The sequence below is a fragment of the Xyrauchen texanus genome, chromosome 5 (assembly GCF_025860055.1).
Source record: "Xyrauchen texanus isolate HMW12.3.18 chromosome 5, RBS_HiC_50CHRs, whole genome shotgun sequence".
Taxonomy (NCBI): Eukaryota; Metazoa; Chordata; class Actinopteri; order Cypriniformes; family Catostomidae; genus Xyrauchen; species Xyrauchen texanus.
The window spans coordinates 24,568,712-24,589,603 of record NC_068280.1 but is presented as its reverse complement, the minus strand read 5'-3'; the positions used below and the strand labels follow the sequence as shown (position 1 = coordinate 24,589,603).

Below are 20,892 nucleotides of genomic sequence, written 5' to 3'. Positions count from 1 at the left end.
GTGTGATTAGTTGTTTTTATTTAACAACAGGCAATTTCATGGTATGAAAATGGTGCAGCACATAGCCTAAGCCTCATGCACTCTGTGATAGTAAACTCTATATACCAGTATTGTCCTGAATTTAGCTAAATTTAGATGTTTAACACACAATCATGTTATTATGTACCGCAAAAAGTAACATGGTAATACCATGTTTCCTTGGATATGTTACTGTTGTTATACCATGGTATTCTCTGAAGTACCTTGATATTTATGTACCATGGTATGTTTATATGGTTTTTAGTACCATAGTATGTAACCAAGGTGTCATATCAATACCGTTGTGTGTAACAAGGTGCCATGGTATCATCATCTGATTCAATCACGAGTAATTTAACTCAGTAATGCAAACTACTCACCTTTTGGTTAAAGTCGCCTTTTTTGAAGCAAATTTTTCCAAATTGTTTGGTAAAATGTACAATTTGTACTTCTACTTATTAAAATCACTTGAAATGGGTACTTTAAGCTTAAACACTTAAAACAATACATCAAACAAAACACTGAAAATATACCCCTGGAACACCTCCATGACTTTCTCACCTTTTCATCTCTCATGAGTTTTCATCCCTGATAACTAATTCTGCAGTAACACGTTACAGTAAGGTTCCATGTGTTACCATTAGTTAACATGATCTAACAATAAACAATACTTCAACGGCATTTATTAATCTTAGTTAATGTAAATGTTCAACATATAGTAATACATTTTTTAAAACAAAAGTTGTATTTGTTAACATTAGTTCATGTATTATAAACTAACATGAACCGACAATGAACAATTGTATTACTTATGTAATAAAATATATTGTTATTTGTTTGTTCATGATACCTAATGCTAATGTTTTTATTTATTTTTTATTTTTTTATCCCCCTTTCTCCCAATTTAGAACGCCCAATTCCCAGTACTAAGTAGGTCCTCGTGGTGGCGCGGTTACTCACCTCAATCCGGGTGGCGGAGGACAAGTCTCAGTTGCCTCCACTTCTGAGACGTCAATCTGCACATCTTATCACATGGCTCGTTGTACATGACACCGCGGAGACTCGCATGTGGAGGCTCATGCTACCCTCCGCGATCCACGTACAACTTGCCATTCGCCCCATTGAGAGCGAGAACCACTAATCGCAACCACGAGGAGGTTACCCCATGCAAATCTTCCCTCCCTAGCAACCGAGCCAATTTGGTTGCTTAGGAGACCTGGCTGGAGTCACTCAGCACACCCTGGATTCAAACTCATGGCTCCAGGGGTGGTAGTCAGCATCAATACTCGCTGAGCTACCCAGGCCCTATATTAACTAATATTAACGAATGGAACCTTATTGTTAAATGTTACTGAATTCCATTAAATATTTTCCTCAATCTTGATATAAAAAATTCTGCATTCAAGTAGTCATTCAAACTCCAAAAGATCATTCCAACAGAAATATATTTATCTGAATTTGATGAATTCTGTTATTGGTTTATTCTTTTACATTGGAGGAGGATATTAATTCTCCAGTAAATGCTTTTGTTGACTGAAAAACATTCATACTCATAATCTGTCAGGTATCTACCATTCACTGCTGTAATACTGGAACACTATTATATTATACGAGTCATGTGAACCCAGTGAAAAACTTATTTGACCTAGGAGGAACATTCTCAATTCAATTTAGATTGTGATTTATTGGCTTGTCAAATATTTCAATGTATTGCCAAAGCATTTGCAAGGATTTCAAAGAGTAAAGCTCTCTCTTTCTTTCTCTCTCTTTGCAGGAGGGTGATGGGGATGAGGACGTGTGAATCCAGGTGTTTATTCAGTGGTTCTAAAGGAGAGGTTTGCTGTGTGGAGCCTCTACATGCTGGACCTGAACTGAAAGAACATCCCATCACTCAGTACTCCCTACTGGCCATGGCCTCACTCACCAAGGTATACATGGTGTCAGTACTGTCTACTTCTGCCTAGTCTTTCAGCAGGGTATTCTCTAACTCACAGTACTGTCTACTGGCAGTTTCCCCTCTAACCACAGTTTCTATTTACCATATAGAGCCTATTTATACTAAGCGCATATTTTCATTGTAAATTTCACCAAGACAATGGCAAAAACGCATTTGTTTGGACCTGTTCACACTTGAGATGAAGTTTATTAACTTTTTTCTTTTAAACTCATCGACCAATAAAAAACAAGCTTTTGAGACAAATTAATTGTGAATACCGTAATTGGTATTCCATATACTGTAGATGTAAAACAGACAAGGAACATATGAAAGCCATAGTGGTAACAATCAAGTGGGTAAAAAGATGAGATATGAAAAGTGATTGCTGACAAAATGCGAAATGTGTTAAATATGTAACACTCACTGAGCATTTTGTTAGGAACACCTGTGCACCTACTAATTTATGTGATTATCTAATCATCCAATCATGTAGAAGCAGTGCAGTGCATAAAATCATGCTGATACGTATCAGAAGCTTCAGTTAATGTTCACATCCACCATCAGAATGGGGAAAACGTGAGATCTCAGTGATTTTGACCGTGGCATGATTGTTGGTGCCAGATGAGCTGGTTTGAGGATTTCTGTTAATGCTGGTCTCCTTGGGTTTTCATGAACAGTCTCTAGATTTTACTCAGAAGGGTGGCAGAAACAAAAAACATCCAGTGAGCAGCAGTTATGTGGACAGAAACGCCTTGCTGATGAGAAAGGTCAATAGAGAATGGCCAGACTGGTTCGAGCTAACAGAAAGGCTACTGTAACTCCTATAACCGCTCTGTACCACGGTAGTGAGCAGAATAGCATCTCTGAATACACAACACGTCAAACCTTGAGGTGGATAGGCTACAGCAGTAGAAGATCACATTCTGTTTCACTTCTGTCAGCCAAAAACAGAAAGTTGAGACTGCAGTGGGCACAGGTTTACAAAAACTGGACAGCTGAAGCCTGGAAAAACATATCCTGGTCTGATGAATCTCAATTTCTGCTGAGGCATACAGATGGTATAGTCAGGATTTGGCTCCAGCTGCATGAATCCATGGACCCAACCTGCTTTGTGTCAACAGTCCAGGCTGGTGGCATTGGTATAATTGTGTGAGGAATGTTTGCTTGGCACACTTTTGGCCTGTTAAATTTAAACAATCATAGCTTGAATGCCACAGCCTACTTGAGTATTGTTGCTGACCATGTGCATCCATTCTTAGCCAAAATTTACCCATCTTCTAATGGCTATATCCAGCATGATAATGCACCATGTCACAAAGCAAAAGTCATCTCAACTGGTTTCATGAACACAACAATGAGTTCACTGTTCTTCAGTGGCCTTCCCAGTCACCACATCTGAATCCAATAAAACACCTTTGGGATGTTTGAGAACAGGAGATTTGTAGCATGAATGTGCAGTTGACAAATCTACAAAACATTACGTAATGTAATCATATCAACATGGACCAGAATCTCAAAGGAATGTTTCCAACATATTGTGAAATCCATGCCACAAACAATTGAGGCTGTTTTCAGAATAAATGGAGGCCCTACCCAGTTTTAATATAGTGTTCCTAATAACATGTTTTAATATTGTGCCACCTATTATATTTTACAACAACGACTGTATTGTTAGTGCTAAAAATACACCACTTTTATTGTCATTATTCTATATTGTTGCAATATTAGCCATTTAATTACCATCTTATGTGCTTGCAAAGTGAAGCAAATAGATTTGTTACCCTGAGGCAACATCACACAATAGAAGGTTAAAGTAAGAGCAATTATCTGATCACTTGTATTTTGCAATTAAGTGAGTTGTAGGATTTTGCATTGCTTTAAAATTAGTGAAATCTGTTTTGATCAGATTAGATTGGTTTTGCATTAAAATGAGTGACATCTGTATTTTTAGAATTGTTTTATCTTGCATCATAGCTCATGAGTGACTGGAGTGCTTTTTTGTTTCACTGTTGATGTGAATAGACCCTTCATCTCCAATTTGTTTCGCTATTGGTGTGAATAAGCCATAAAGCTCATGTTTGCTCGATAAGCGTAATGTAAACTTCTTGTTAAGCATTTTTCTGTTTAACCACCCCATTCACAAAGACACACTGTAAAACTCTCTATCCTTACCAAGGTAAATCATTTTGCTTATTTGAGGTCAGCCTCTAACATCTAGACATACTCACACTCTCTGTCTGTCTGCAGTTTTATGAAGCCTCTGAACTCTGTGTTTTGACAGATACTGCTGATAGGGCTGAAGCCTTCACTCAAAGTCTGGATGACTTTTCCCTATGGCAAGGTGCAGTATACAAACTCATTCTCTGTGTGTGTGTCTTTGTGTGCATTTCCACCAGCCATAAATGCAGAACCTCAAACATAATCTTTTAATCTGTGTATTTTAGCATTAAATTAGTATCTGCTTTCGCAGCACGTACATTTTATCGCCTCCATCTCTAAAGTTTTTCCTTTCCTAAACTGCTAAAATATTAAACATGTTACATTAATTTGCCTTACCTGACATTACCCAGCCCTGAACTTGCTAACTGTTTACAGCATTTGTTCACAATTGGTTTTACTTCAGAACATAGATTTATACATTGGGCATCAAGTGGCTATCCAAACACAGTACCAAATTTGCTTATTTTGCATATGTGCACAGAAATGTCCTTAAAATCAGGATTGAAATATATTCAAATGTATTTATTATATATACTAAGCTAGAAATTCACTGCACAAGAAAAGTTGTGGTCAACATCCTTGCTGCAAGTGAAGTCATATTTATTGCAGTCTGGGTCGAATGTTCTTTTAGCCATGTTGGCATCTTCCTAAATAGGCTGGCCTCTATTAAGTGGATGCTGAATTTGTGCCTAAGCGTTAAATTGGATATCTGGCTTTTGAGATCAACGTCAAAAGAAATGGGAAGCATTTTCTCTTTTTTTATAAGCACATTTACTTTTCTATACTAACTATGCACAATGAAATGCTTTGTTTTTAATTATTTGCATTTAGCATAGTTTTCCCTGTTGTCTGGAATCCTATCAGACCTGCCACCCACTGCTCCATAGTCCCTCTCTCTCTCCCTCTCTCTCTCTCTCCATCTCCATGCCACCTCCTCTAGTTAGCTGTCCACCAGCTCTCTGTTTTCATCTCTCTTCCTTGTCATTATTTTACTTGGCAGTGTTCTCCATTAAACTGATGACTGTGTCAGCTCCCCATCTTTACTTTATGCACATTGTTATAGTTTCTTCAATATAAAGCAAACCACCTACTTGGTAGCAAACCTGGGAAAATAACACTCAGAAGTCCTTTAATGGTCTTCAAAAGTGTAGTGTATAATTGCTGCGACATTAGTTACACCAAACAGAATTGCAAAATTAATTATCGTTTTCAATCATTTATCATTGACTATGTGCGATTATTTCTGCTGGTAGAAACAAGTACAATTAAGTAGGAAGATCAAGAAGCAGCAGTGTTTTGTGACAGTAAGAAAATTCTGCTATTGGGTAAATCTCACGAAGCTGTCAAGAACATGTCACTGTCATATTTCAACTAAAACAAAATAATAATTACTGTAATGTGAAGAAAATTCTAGATTGTTAAAATCGTTAATTTTTATACATTATGGTAGTATTTGTTGTACTGCTATTGATTTATGATGATTTAAATACAAAAATGTGTATGACTTTCTTTGTTAAGCTGAACACAAAATATGTTTAGAAGAAGTGAATGGTGACCAAAACTTTGGGTTTAAGTGGTTAAATCTATATCTTCATGAGTGATTTGATAGCTGTTTCTCACCTACACCTACATTTTTAAGTCCATTTTTACTTTAAATGTTCCCTGACCATAAGGTGGCGATATGCATGTAGAATTTGAATTGCCAAAAATAAAAGGAGAAGAATGTGAAAGGGAAAATAACTTTATCTGTTTCTCACCCAGTCTTATCATATCGCTTCTGAAGATATGGATTTAATCACTGGAGTCTTATGGATTACTTTTATGCTGCCTTTAATGTTTTGGTCACCATTCACTTGCGTTGTGAGGACCTTCAGAGCTGAAATATTTTTCAAAAAATCTTTCTTTGTGTTCTGTAGAAGAAAATCAATAAATAATAAGAACATTTTCATTTTTGGATGAACTATTCCTTTAAAGATTATTGTATTACAGCAATGACAATTTAATTATAATAACTTTTGAGAATATTGGGAATTACTAAAAAGTACAATATCCAGACACATCACGGTAATGAGAAGGAAAATTATGCAAAAGAAATCATAATTGTCCTCATTTGTTATTCAATAAAATATAATTTTTTAAGGGTGGATTGTGGCCTGGATGTGTTCTTGACAGGTTTTGTGAGATTCACACTTTTGTTAGAACAAGTGATAAATTGGGCATGACATCAAATTGTCCTTGATCTTTTTACATTTAGAGGTCATTGTACTAAAAACGTATGGTAAGTTTCAGAACTGAAAAATTCCACCTCACTGCAAAAATAGCATTTGTTAAAACCAAGCTGCCAATATGACGACTACTCAAATTTTGTGATGTCACACTTTAGTTGACATTTGCATCTTCAGCCTCCTCAAAAACACATCAATGCTTACTTTTACCTAATCACATCTGTAGTTTGCCCAGCAGCAGTGAGTAGTGAGATGGTAAGGAGAGAGCAGGTCCATCAAGAGCAGAGAACCAATCATAACAGTTACTGTCAAGTTTTAAAGGAGAAGCAGCACCAAAACCAAGCTTTTCTGACACAGGGTCAGAATGAGGGAGGAAGATAATGTTTTACAAATATATGACAATAGTCAAAAATGTTTGTGCAAAAAAGTACTAATATTGTATGTGAAAAAAAAATAGGCATGTCATAACCCCTTTAAACGTGGTCTTTCTTCTTAATTTGTCAATGCATTTCTAAATGTCTTATAAATGTTGAAATGTGTTTTGAATTCAGATGGATCCTGGCAGTGTCCCCTTGTTGGCTTGGCATTTTGTGGCAGTGCAGAAAGCAGTCAATCCTGTTCTGGCCTTCTGCAGAGGAGACACCGTCCACTTCCTGCTGGTCTGTTTGAATAATAGATTGTAAACTAAATAAAGCTTAAAACAGAATAGCTTAACCCACTCTCTTGTGTCTGCTCAGGTTAAAAAGGATGATTCTGGGACCATACATGTTATAAAACAGCGACAACTCCAACTCAACTGTGACATCATCGGTCTGAGTGTGAGTCAGACCATCACTATGTTTGACAGTCATTTAAATTTTGTCACTTAAATGGGAATGTACAGTTTCAAGTTCCTTCTTTCTTGTTTTCTGTCTCTTACTCTGTATTCCGTACAGTGGATAAACCCCCGTACATTGGTGTTAATGGACAGCACAGAGAAGCTGCGTGTGGTGGACAGACCCAGTCAGGACGAGCTGGAGACAGTGGATGTGGCCGAGCTGCAGCTGGTATACAATAGCAGCCATTTTAAATCCCTCGCCACTGGAGGAAATGTCAGCCAAGCCTTGGTGAGGACTAAATTCTGAATAGTTCATGATAGTTTCACAAGCCAAGACAAACCAAGTATTGTGCCAACCAATGAAAACTGACGGATTCCACCAGCTATAGCCATCTTTTCATACAATACGTATATCAGAAAGTCTGTGGGCAGGTCATCCTAGGATGACACTAGAATCATGAGAGCAGATATTCAATATTCAAGGGTCAATGTAAAGGTCATTAGATTCATAAAGACACAGATATCCAAGTGTCAGAGGCTCTGTGGCCAATACATGTGATGTCAGGTTTCTTTCTGTATTTCCTCTTCATTTTTTCAGGGTTTGCTAAATAGAGGCTATATAGAGATTTTGTTGGACGTACAATATAGAGACCTTTAAACACTCTTCCTCTGTTCATCTTCAGGCTCTAGTTGGAGAGAAGGCATGTTACCAGTCTGTGTGCAGCTATGCAGGCCAGATTATTTATCTAGGAACGAAGGTAAGGCCACAATCATGATAACACTGAACACAAACAAACAAGCTTGTTGCGTTTGTGGCTTATTGCATTCAGGGCCATAACCACCAAACAATTTGAGGCAGATGCCCTCTTCTCACCTAAATATTCAGAGAACTGGGCCATCAGCAGGCACAGAAGTAATTTGCAGACCTTTTTGCATGGGACAATGGTGGGACAATATATGCAATATGGGAGATTTATTTACAATCTTGGTCGGTCATTTCTGACCGGAAACACAAAAGATATTTGCACAAATTAACACAATACAAGGGTTAAACATGGAAAAATGTGTTACAAGGGGAAGAGAATAATACTTCCCTTATTGTTATCTAGAGGAAATCATTATCAATTAAGCAAAATATTTGCTTAACAAAATATTATTTGATTATTTTTATGAATGTTCAGACTTCGTGGAACTTCTTCTGTGGAGTTCTTTGAGCACAGAGTTCCTGTGGGACAGAATTAGTTTTTCAATGACTAATTCTTAAAATGCTACTTTTGCCCCCAATCTTGAATTTGGTTACATTCTTCTATTTGTGTCAACTTTAAGCTGGTAGCTTAAATCCCACATCGGTGTTAGCCTGTTTAACATTATTCCCTTTTTTGCTTGATACTCAAGTTCTGCCTCACCAAAAACACTGAAACTTCATCAAAAGACGTCTATTGTTAATGAATATTTAGCTGTACTTGATCACTTTTGGAAACTCTTTTTGATCTACAGAGCACTATACAGCAGGGCTATCCAGTATATAGTTTTCATTTTGCAATCATAGTAGTGCCGTAATGAATATTTGAAATCAGGAATTGTATCTTGTGAACATTGAGATTGGTAGCACATGCTGGATTGTGTGTGTTCAGCTGTAATTTTGGCTGACTCCTCCAGTGCCCCTCTGACTGAGTTCTGGCATGCTCATCGGCTATTATGCTAATTAGGCATCACACATATCCTGAATATTCATTAAGGTCTGCTCTCCATGATGTCCTCTCTGAACTTTCTCTTACCTACAGCCAAAGGGAGGGAAGGGGAGAGATAGTGATGGAGAGAGGGGCAACTGGAAGGAGGGACATGAAAGAATGATTGCATTAAAATTGCTCATGGGTAATCCATTAGACATGGTTTTGGGCCAGCTCTGGGAGGTCACACTGATTCTTGTGCCATGTATAACTTCTCCCAAGAGTTACTTATTAAATAGCTCAACTGTTGCTTGAATTAACAACTAATGTGTACTCTATTTTATGAATGAGGCTGATTTTATGCTCTGTCAATACAATTAATGGCAAATGGATGTTTTTTCAACTATGGGCAATATTTGCCCTGTGGACTCTGATAAATAATGTACTAGTAATAAAGTGTATTTTAAAACAGTCAGAAGTAAACTTAATTTGTCAACCAACAATGTCTAACATGCATTACAGAAGAATTTAAATTTTCTCTGAAACATTTCCACCACTATGTAATTTCCACCACATCTTAAAGAATGTATTCTGTGATGGAAAGGTCTTTTTTCATAGCTAACATTTTATTTGTCCTAAATACACCTAATTAAATACAGAAACCCTTTTTTATTATTATCACCCTTTCTCCCCAATTTAGAATGCCCAATTCCAACTACTTAGTAGGTCCTTGTGGTGGCGCGGTTACACACCTCAATCCGGGTGGCGGAGGACAAGTCTCCTTTGCCTCTGGTTCTGAGACAGTCAATCCACGGATCTTATCACGTGGCTCGTTGTGCATGACACCGCTGAGACTCCCAGCATGTGGAGGCTCATGCTACTCTCCGCGATCCACGCACAACTTACCAGGTGCCCCATTGCGAGCCTGAACCACTTATCGCGACTACAAGGAGGTTACCCCATGTGACTCTACCCTCCCTAGCTACTGGGCCTTGGGTTGCTTAGGAGACCTGGCTGGAGTCACTCAGCACACCCTGGCTATGAACTCATGACTCCACTCACCTGTTTGGAGGCTATTTTGACCCATTTTCATTTATTTTAATGTTTGTATTTGTATTTAAAGTTTCGCACGGACGAAAACCAAAAACGAACATAAACGAAAATTCTGTTTCAGCAGATATTAATGTCAGAACTTCAAGAAGAAACCACAGTTAACAAAATATTCAGTTAATGTAGCCTACATAAGTATTCAGCTTCATCTGGTAAGAAAAAATAATAATATTATAAAATTAATAAATTATAATTACTAGGCATATTCAAGGCATTTTGTTTTTATAGAAACTATAAATATAATATTTACATTTAAAATGTGTGTTTTATTTCATTTCGATGCATGTCCGGTTTAAGCCCTGCTTAACTTCAAAAAGTTCTATTAATTTTTATTTAAAGCCCTGGGACAAAAAAGTGCTAATAGTTGAAGAGCCGCCATTGAAATAACTAACACCCTTTGATTTATTGGTTAATCATTGTGTTTTTTCCATAGTCTGTGCATATCATGAAACTGAGGAACTGGCGTGAGGTAAGGCGTTGTTTTATGACAAATCATTAGAAGTAATATTATTGACATGATTAGCATGCTGAAGATGAAAGTGACACTGGTTTTGGTGTCCTGCAGCGTTTGGACCATCTGCTTAAACAGGAGAAGTTCATGGAGGCTCTCTCTCTGGCTTGGTCCTTCCACGAGGGCACTGCCAAAGCTGTGCTAGGTCAGTCCTACTGTTTGCTATCCATGCAGTCACTTTAAATTTCTTCAGTTGAATTATGAACCAAATGTTTCTGTGACAGAACATTTTTGGAAAATGTTTACAGTTCTCAGACCTTTTCATTTAGTTATACAAATATAATTTTTACAGTCTTTAATTTGTGAGACCATTGCTGAAGTACTTTTCCACCAAAATATACAGATTCCCAAAAAATGCATACTTTGTAAATTATGTTGTGTAATTAATTAGCATATTGCAAAGGATAGAGATAGACTACTAAGACTACATCTTCAAACTACCACTTCAAAAACTGTTTGAATACAATTAAAGTTAGAAATTATTTGTATGCTCTAATGATGCCACAAAATGCAGACTGAAACACAGAACTAATGTAAGGTATTTATTTTACAGGTCTATTTGCAGACCCTGCTAAGAGAAAAGGTGTGGTTGCAGACAAGGTAATAGTCTTGTGATGCTAATGAGGGCACTGTTGTACCTCTTAAAGTCAAGTTTCACAATTTCCTGTTAGGCCAGAAAGTGGAAGAAATAAATGATATGTGAAATTTTATGGATCTACCAAGAAAACCCTTGGGCAATTCTGATTTGTGAATGAATATGTTTCACCTTTTATTTGTTGAACTGAAAGTGTTTTGAACCCAAACAATTTGACAAATTCCTCTCCTGATCTTCTCTCTTCTCAGATGGTGGAGATTTTGTTACAGTATGTGGACTGCTCTCTGAAAAAGTGTCCAGAGCAAGGAAAGATACAGGTGATGGAGCAACACTTCCAGGTGATGGGTCATCCAGAGAAGCCCTAAATTTACCCCAGCATGTATTACTGTGATCAGGCCAGAGAGCTCAATTCTGCTGTGCTGTTTACATATGGAATCATTAGTTTGGACAGAGCTCAAGAAGTTTTTCTACTGCCCTGTTCCGATTGCAAATTATTTAACGATTAACGAGATCAAGACTGAACTGAATAGCTTTTAGTTTTATAGAGGCTTTTTGGAGATGTGAGCAAGAAGAGAGCAGATGGAGAGAGCGATGGACAGAGTCTCATTTATGTCAGTCTTCAGGCCTGCAGCATCCATTTTTAAACTGCATCTCATAAGGCAGAAACCGCTTTCAATAATAGCCCACTAATGTCATCTCTCTTCTGCCTCCAGGTCTCACTCGCTCTCCGATCTCCTTTTGCCATTAAAAAGCACTCTGTCATCACAAAAATAAGGCACTCACCATGGCCAAATGGCAGATTTAGCTCTGTATATCTAGGGCAAAGGAAACAGATTTAGTTTTATTATACGCGTTCTGCTGCTCCAAAGGCCTGTCTGTCACACACATTTCACACAAGCCATTTTTGCTGGGAACAGAATGTTCTCATTCAGTTACTTAACCCATGTTCAATGAGTGTTATTCTATTATTGTATGAAAACTATTTCGGATGTTATATACATTATAAGTGTTATCTAGACATTGATTTGAACCTTCAGCATTTACCTGTACAAAACGTTCCATGCAGAAATTTTTAGTGCAACTTTTTCAACTTCCGAATTCAGAGATGGGGCTCTATTTTCATGACTGCGCTAAGCGCAGCAACCGTGCTCAAATTCTTATCTCATTTTTGTGAGAGTGCATATTCTAAGGGAAATGTTTGTGCAAGTGGTAATGGGTGGGAGTGTTTGCGCTATCTGTGGGTGTATTTTTTGACCACTTAGTTATTTAAATTATATTTTAATTTAGTTTGAAATATAGTTAGAACTTAGAAATATTTGTAGTTAAAGTTTAATTATTTATAAAAGCAAAACTGAGAAGAGCGTACAAAAAAAACAATCCCGCGATCCACAGCCTTACCAGGAAGGCCGATACAATCCCTGTTGAATACTAGCCATGATTTGGTTGTCAGTAGATCATTTCAATTAATAACGCTTACATTCTCTATAATTTAACGGAGCCTGCATCCAATTCCTGACAAGAACCACATTTTCCATACGTATAAAGGAAGAAATATGCCTGACATTCAACTGGGACTCAGTTAATGCACAAAATAACATAAGTCCATGTTTCTATTCACCTGATTAATTGCAGCAGCCCTTTAACACTACCAAATTTGAATTTATGTTCAAAATTATGAATGTGCTGTCTTTGTTTATATCGCTGATGCTTGGCTATAGCCTGTAATAGGACACTGATGTTGAAATAACCGAAAGGAACCTCAGAAGCAAATTGCACTGGACCCAGCCCATTAGAGCTTTGCCAATATCAACTGCACCTAGACTTAGTGCTTGTTTGCACGAAAATTGCCATGCCCACTGAATTCGTGCATATTACTGTATGTATCGCATAGCGCTGTGCTTAGCGCTTTTAATGTAGCACCCATCTTTTTTCCTTTCACAATGTTAATTGTCAATGCAATCGATTTCGATGCATTCATTTCTTTTAAGGAAAGTAAAATAAGCCGTAACAAAGTTTTTTGCCACTTGTTCAATACTAAGGTAAAAGTCATATTGCCTTAGTATTGAACATGAAAACCTGTGGTGGTTTAATTGATCTAATTTGTTACATTTTGTTAATGCTGATAAAAATATAATGATTTTTAATAATGTCAGTATCATTGTTTCCTACAGTATTGTAAGCATCACTTTTCTTTTTTATATTTCTCCTTTCCCTCTGCTTTTCTCCTCTTCAGGACATGGTTCCTGTCATGGTGAATTACTGTCTCCTTCTACAGAGGACGTGAGTGTAAAGACAGTTTCTAGGCACACACAAACACACACATACACAGACTTATGGAACATACAGTATTATTTGTTTGTACTCTGTACACAATAGATTCTGAGCCTGTTCTTTATCTAGGAGTTATCTGAGTAATGTAAAAGAACCCTGAAGCTTCGAAGGAATTCTTTGGGTTAAACAGAGTTTAAGATCTATAGATAATATTTGTGGCATATTGTTGATTTACCACTACAAATAAATTTGACTTGTGCCTGAGTTAAAAACAAAAAATGTGGTTACAGTGAATGTCTTATAATGGGAGTACCTGTACATGAGGCCATGCAAAAAATAAAAAATATACATTGTTGCAAATTTATAGAGACAACAATTTATTACATGTTGGTTTGAGACTTGTGTTATAGAATCTCTTACTAACATGGTCTGTGTAAAATCTTTCAAATTCACTGTGTTGACCACATAATACTGGTAAACCTGATAGCTTTCCATGATAGTTGCAATGATACCACAAATGTTTGTTAACATATTGGAAACTACATTCACATAAATTACTTCAAAAATGCATGCTGGTTCTCCTTTAAGACCTGACAGTAAATGCCCACTGTTATGATTGTCTTTCTGCTCTTGACTGACCTGCTCTCTCCTTTCCATCTGTCTGTTCACTACTGCTTTGCAAACTACAGTAGTGATTAGGTAAAGTAGACATTGAAGTGTTTTTGTGGACGTGGTCAAATAAAAATGTGTACCACAGTGTGACATCACAATGTGGAGGAAGTAGAAAACAAGTCATTTTGGCAGGGTGGTTTCAGCAAATGCTCTTTTTGCAGTGAGGACGTCGTTTTGAGTTCTGAAATTTACAGTATGTTTTTAAAGTACAATGATCTCTTATTTGTCAAAAGATCAGGAAAATTAGATTCCTCATGGCATGACCCCTTCTGGAACTCCCCACTGACTAATTTCATTACTCTTAACTGTGATTTTTGCTTTTACAAAACTGAGGGATGAGTCAAAATGATTCTGTCTGTGGTAATTAACATTATACTCCAAATGCTTTCGATTGAGCTTAACCAGAAACTTCCTTTAACTTTACAAAGAATAGAATCTCAGCTTTTAATCTTTTAATATGTAGAGTTTCCTGGTCTTCTGTATGTGATGTGATGGCGTCTGTGTTACTGTTCATAATGTTGAAACTAAAAGAAATCAGAACATCTCTAACTCTCCTGTCCTTTCCCTGTCACTGTGCTGTATTCTGCTTTGTGTGAGTGTTTGAGTGGGTGTGTAGGACTGAGTCTCGGGTCTTTTAGCATCTCCCCTCAGATCAAGTGCAAATTAGAATCTGAAGAGGTGTGTGTTTGTGTGTGGGAATATATGTTAGTGATTGTTTGTGTTTGCTGATTAGCAGGTGAGAGAATGTGCTTGTAACAATGTCAGTTTTAAAAGGCACTTTTTGGAATGTGTGCTCACACTAACAGATGTGACTCAGCAGAGCAGAGCTTGTTAATATGAGTAAGAGGAAGGATGAAGAGCAGATCTCAAAACCTCAATTAAACCTCAAACATCCCAGATTCTCAGCTAATCCTCCTCTGCCCATTTTCAGCGGCATGTCTCCGATCAGCAGGATGCAGCACCCTGATCACCTTCTCCCTCTATTTCCAGCTGTTACTACATTAGTCAAACCACTTAATTTAGCTTTTGAGTTTTCAACACGTTAATCTTCCTCTGTTCTGATGTCTTCCTGTATTTATGACTTCATAGGGGGTTTGACCATATTCTAACTTCATATTAGCTGTAAAAGGTGCACTCAGGAAAAACTATTTTCCTCATTAAAAAGCTTTACACAAAGGAATATTGTACTTAAGTGTTAAAATATGTTTAAAATGTTTTACACTCTTGCTTGAGATGAACACTCATATCAGTAGCTTAATAATAGCAGTTTTATTTTACATGGAATGGGTTGCCTCATGGGGGTTGACATGTTGAGATTACATGGCCAAGCAAATGCTACTCACTTTACTTCAGTAACTCCCTATTATTAGATACTCTTGTGCCCAGAATAAATTAATCATCTTAATCAAACTATTACTGAGTTATTACTGATTATTATCATCTTTAAGTCGAATGCATCATCAAAATTAGCTTTTTTGATACTGCCCTTATAACAAATTTTGTGACAGTACCCTGGTACATTGATGGTATCTGGTGACAATACCACAGTACTTTGACATAGGGCTGGGCGATATGGGCAAGAATTTTATCAAAATATTCTTTATCATATCGTTCGATATCTATATTCATCACGATATACATTCACATTTGCTAATTGTTTTGAATTTCCAAACTGGCAGAAGAAAAATAAATAAATCCTAAACAGTAAAAATAGTCTCTTAAATACTGTATTGGGGGCCCGGAGACAGGAGTCTGAGGGATCTTCTACCAAAATATTAACATTTTATAGAGTTTATCATTCGAGTACAGATGGATATGAAGGTTTAAAGACCATCTGTTCGTTTTGAAGCTTAATAACATCAGTCCAATATTTGTTTGTATATTTTTACATTCAGATTACATATTTTGTGACTGAAGAATGATACTGTAAGTTTCAGAGGTATCCCCTTTGAGAAAATTTATAAATCTGAATGGCCCATTTTATTATTTTTATTCAAGTGAGAAAGACTAGGCTCCCAACTAATAATTGTATTATTAAATATTTTATTCCTTGCCAGAGAGGATGACACCAGTTTAATTTTCACAAAATTAGAACATAAATCTATTTGTTTATTATTAACGGCTTGTAACTTGCTGATAAATAAAGCTACATTTTCAAGGAAAAAACGTTACGGTCTAAAGGCGCATCGGAACTACGTTAACGTAAACCCCGTTCACACTGTTAGCTGTAGATGTCGCTAGTCTCTGTATTTCTTGTTGCTAGTGGGCATTCCTACTGCTGTCGCTCTAACGTTATTGGTTGGCTGCACAATGGGCCATAGCTTCAGAAAATCTGATCACAGATGAGCTAGATTGCCAGGAAAACAAATATATCATTCTTATTTGACAAAGAATAATTTGTTTTGCCTCTAATGTGTGCTCAATGCATCCTATCATGAACAAGACGAACGGTCTATTAATGTATGCATTAAACTCACTAACCATATGGTACATTTCTGGTACAATATCCAATTTGATTTGATCGCGATATCGCTCTGCATTTGAAAACCTGCTCTCATTGAAAATGAATGGTCTCCTGTCACTTGCAGCAACAAAAATTGCTGACAGTGTGAATGGAGCTCTATGCGGCGTATCATGTTTACTCACATGTGGGGAAAAGAGGCAACGCCTGCAGAGCAGGACTAGGCATAAAGCGTGTTCAGTACTAGACAAAAATATTCAAGAATACACTGCAAAAAGATCAGAGCTGGCATACATAGCACTGCCGTTTTGTCACGCTGCTCACTAGAGATGATGAGAGGGTGCAACCATTGAAGTCTTGCGTTCTAGATGGAATCACTCTGTGGTCCGGACCCGGACCGTTGTGACCAGTGTAGCCTAATCTAGCAAGGCAGCTAACGTTAGCAACTTCATACAGTCTGAGAAAGCCAAACTGCTTGCATTTTTTAGCAACACACACCTGATCGTCTAGATGTAAAACATAGGCTAAAAAAAACAAAAAAATTTTAACATTGATATCATAAGAGTTTTTTTTATTGCAATAAATATCGAGCCCTACTTTGACATACAATGGGGTTCAAAATGCTGAGTCCAATTTCTGAGCATTTTCTATTTTCATACACTAGTTACAAATTATATAATCAGCATGGGAATTTGAGTGAAAAGTTTAATTAAATCTATAAACAATATTTAACAGAATTTCCTAGTATTTGGTAGGTTCCACCAATATGCACTAGTTGGTATGGATTCCACAGTTTTGAAATTGAAAACAGCACTGCGGCATTATTGGAGTCATTCAGGTTCCTGGGCTCTAACATCTCTCAGGACCTGAATTGGAACACCCACATAGATTCCATTGTGAAGAAGGCTCATCAGAGGTTGTACATCCTTCACCATCTGAGGAAGTTCAACCTGCCACAGGAGCTGCTGAAACAGTTCTACTCAGCCTTCATTGAGTCTGTCCCGTGTACATCTATAACTGTCTGGTTTGGTTCAGCCACCAAATCAGACATAGGGAAACTACAACAGACAGCCAGGAATGCTGAGAGTGTTATTGGTGCCCCCCTGCCCACACTCCAAGACCTGTACGCCTCCAGAGTGAGGAAACATGCAGGTAGAATCACTCTGGCCACACACACCCTGCCCACTCCCACTTTGAACTGTTGCCCTCTTGCCTGCTCTACAGAGCACTGAGTGCCAGGACATCCAGGCACAAGAACAGTTTTTACCCTCAGGCCATTTTCCTCATGAACAATTAAACTGCCTCAGGACTCCCCATAGTGCAATAATGTAAATACATATCTCATGTCCATATGTAAATTCACATATTTAATTAAATAACTGTACATACCCCTACCTTGCACATACATTACCACTTGCACATGTACATACTCTTATATGTCCTATTATTTGTATTTTGTGTTGAGGAGAAGGGGCCGGGCCGTGAGGACACACGCCCTGCCCTGAATCAAGCTAATCAGCCTGCAGGGAATAAATACGAGCCGTTGAGAGAGAGAGAGAGCCACATGTGGCCATTGTGTGTGTGTGTTTGTGTTTAAGTTGATTCAAGTTAATTTATTTTATTAAAATTTACATTTACTGTTCAGCCAAGCCGGTTCCCGCCTCCTCCTTGCCCACCTTACCCCGTTACATTGGCGTGGAAACCTGGGAAGGAGGAGGGATGTGCTCTTGTGGAGTCCTTGCCCCCTTGGGACGGAGGGGTCACTGCCGGCCGGCGAGATTCGGAGGAACCACCTTTGTCCGCCTTCTCGTCACACTCCTCCATCCCATCACCCGACACAGGCCAGGGAAATCCCTGGAATGACGTACTCTCCTCCCTCCCTGAAGGGGGGATGTTGTCCTTCCGGCCGTGCCTGCCTGCAGGTCTTCCACGTCTTTCTGGAGCCCTGGGAGTGATGAGGGAACGGAAAGGGGAGAGGGAAGAGCAATGCGGAGCAACAGAGAGAGAGAGAGAAAACTGGCTCACCGATCCTCGGACATGCCGTCACTTGGTCCTCAGCCAATCCTCCAACCTCTGGTGGATGACAGCTTACACCATTCCTCCATTAGATTGAGGGAATTCGTTTACGTAATTGTTTTTGAGTAAATTCAGCTTATCAGGGTTTACCGTTTAGATGCTCGCAGTGGCAGGTGTTTTGCATTATAGCTGTTATTATACAGTGTATTTTGTCTGGACCACTTTATTGACCAATCAGCATCCAAAACTTGAACCATCGGTTTTAAATGTATTGTTGTGGGATAAATAAATAATTTTGTAAAAAAATTACAGTTGTAGTAGATGCAGTGAATTGAGTGTTAAATGGTTCTGTTTTGCAGTGTATTGTTGAGCACATACTGTATACAGGAAGAACGATTATGCAAGGAAATTTCTCGTTTATCTGGTGTTTGGTGTCTGCTGTTGATGTATACCCTGTTGTTGACTCATGTTTGATGAAGAGGCAAAGATTAGTGCTGCTGTCTCTGTAGATGTGAGGCATACTGACAGCTGTGACACTTTGTGTCATTCAGTAGTTATAGTGATGTTGGCACATTTAAAGAGACCTGTTCAGATAAGGCAACCATCTCCCAACATAATTGTGTGAAATGTCTACGTGTGAATGTCTTTTTATATGTGAGTGACTGGGGTTATCTCTTGAGCTGCTGTGAGTGTGTTGTTGTTGTGTAAATGTAAATTAAGACAGTCCATTCATAAGAATTTGGTAATGTAAATGGGCTGTATGCACTGCATTAGAAGAAAAAAGAAATATTTAGCATCTGTGATCTTTTGCGCATTAACTATGTCCTTATCTACGCATGTAAATCTCATCAGGACTAATTGGATTAAGTGGTGGACGATATTTCTTAAAAAATAATAACTCGATATTTTTCAGCAAATTGACGATATTCTATATAATTATGTATTTGCTTTAAAATGGCTCAAAAGTGTTTTTTTTTTTCCAGAGGAACCATCATTTCATCCATCAATATTTTAAAGACATTAAAATAAAGTATAATAATTAGTTTTTCATTAAATCAACACAAGGGAGAATGACATTCAATAATTTTCATTGACATGCACATTATATTTATTTTGCATATACAATTATATATAGTAGCTTAATATAAAGCATTATTTACCTTCAAATGTTTTTACTAATACAGTTTTGTGAAATAACAAAGTGTGCAAAGCACATTGTATAATACAAAATTATTATTGTGGGACATGTCAGTAATATATTTCTACTTCACCTCCACCTGGGGCTTTTATTTTCAGAATCAGAATCAGCTTTATTGCAACAAATTTGTCTTGGTGACGGGAGCTTCCAGTGCACAAAAACTATATACGGCAACAAGACAGAGATAATAATACAAAATAATTAAAACATTTATAAAAATAGAATAAAATACAAATTTAATTGAAAATAAAATATACATAGAATACACAATAAGACATACACTCACTTAAAGGATTATTAGGAACACCATACTAATACTGTGTTTGACCCCCTTTCGCCTTCAGAACTGCCTTAATTCTACGTGGCATTGATTCAACAAGGTGCTGAAAGCAGTCTTTAGGTATGTTGGCCCATATTGATAGGATAGCAGTTGATGGAGATTTGTGGGATGCACATCCAGGGCACGAAGCTCCCGTTCCACCACATCCCAAAGATGCTCTATTGGGTTGAGATCTGGTGACTGTGGGGGCCATTTTAGTACAGTGAACTCATTGTCATGTTCAAGAAACCAATTTGAAATGATTCGAGCTTTGTGACATGGTGCATTATCCTGCTGGAAGTAGCCATCAGAGGATGGGTACATGGTGGCCATAAAGGGATGGACATGGTCAGAAACAATGCTCAGGTAGGCCGTGGCATTTAAGCGATGCCCAATTGGCACTAAGGGGCCTAAAGTGTGCCAAGAAAACATCCCCCACACCATTACACCACCACCACCAGCCTGCACAGTGGTAACAAGGCATGATGGATCCATGTTCTCATTCTGTTTACGCCAAATTCTGACTCTACCATCTGAATGTCTCAACAGAAATCGAGACTCATCAGACCAGGCAACATTTTTCCAGTCTTCAACTGTCCAATTTTGGTGAGCTCTTGCAAATTGTAGCCTCTTTTTCCTATTTGTAGTGGAGATGAGTGGTACCCGGTGGGGTCTTCTGCTGTTGTAGCCCATCCGCCTCAAGGTTGTGCATGTTGTGGCTTCACAAATGCTTTGCTGCATACCTTGGTTGTAACGAGTGGTTATTTCAGGCAAAGTTGCTCTTCTATCAGCTTGAATCAGTCGGCCCATTCTCCTCTGACCTCTAGCATCAACAAGGCATTTTCGCCCACAG

At 37.9% G+C, this 20,892-nt stretch overlaps 1 protein-coding gene across 2 annotated transcripts in view; it reads left to right on the top strand.

Annotated features, from left to right (window-relative positions):
• vps8 (VPS8 subunit of CORVET complex) overlaps positions 1-20,892 on the top strand; it is a 178,543-nt gene that overhangs the window by 9,098 nt on the left and 148,553 nt on the right. The window contains exons 10-20 of one of the 2 annotated variants that reach the window (XM_052126503.1): positions 1,793-1,946; positions 4,236-4,295; positions 6,951-7,058; positions 7,137-7,217; positions 7,335-7,505; positions 7,900-7,974; positions 10,430-10,465; positions 10,562-10,652; positions 11,061-11,107; positions 11,351-11,419; positions 13,336-13,382. In XM_052126503.1, coding sequence (XP_051982463.1) covers positions 1,793-1,946; positions 4,236-4,295; positions 6,951-7,058; positions 7,137-7,217; positions 7,335-7,505; positions 7,900-7,974; positions 10,430-10,465; positions 10,562-10,652; positions 11,061-11,107; positions 11,351-11,419; positions 13,336-13,382 — 939 coding nt within the window. Of the gene's footprint in view, positions 1-1,792; positions 1,947-4,235; positions 4,296-6,950; positions 7,059-7,136; positions 7,218-7,334; positions 7,506-7,899; positions 7,975-10,429; positions 10,466-10,561; positions 10,653-11,060; positions 11,108-11,350; positions 11,441-13,335; positions 13,383-20,892 lie in introns of both variants that reach the window. The other variant, XM_052126502.1, reaches the window with a different exon arrangement.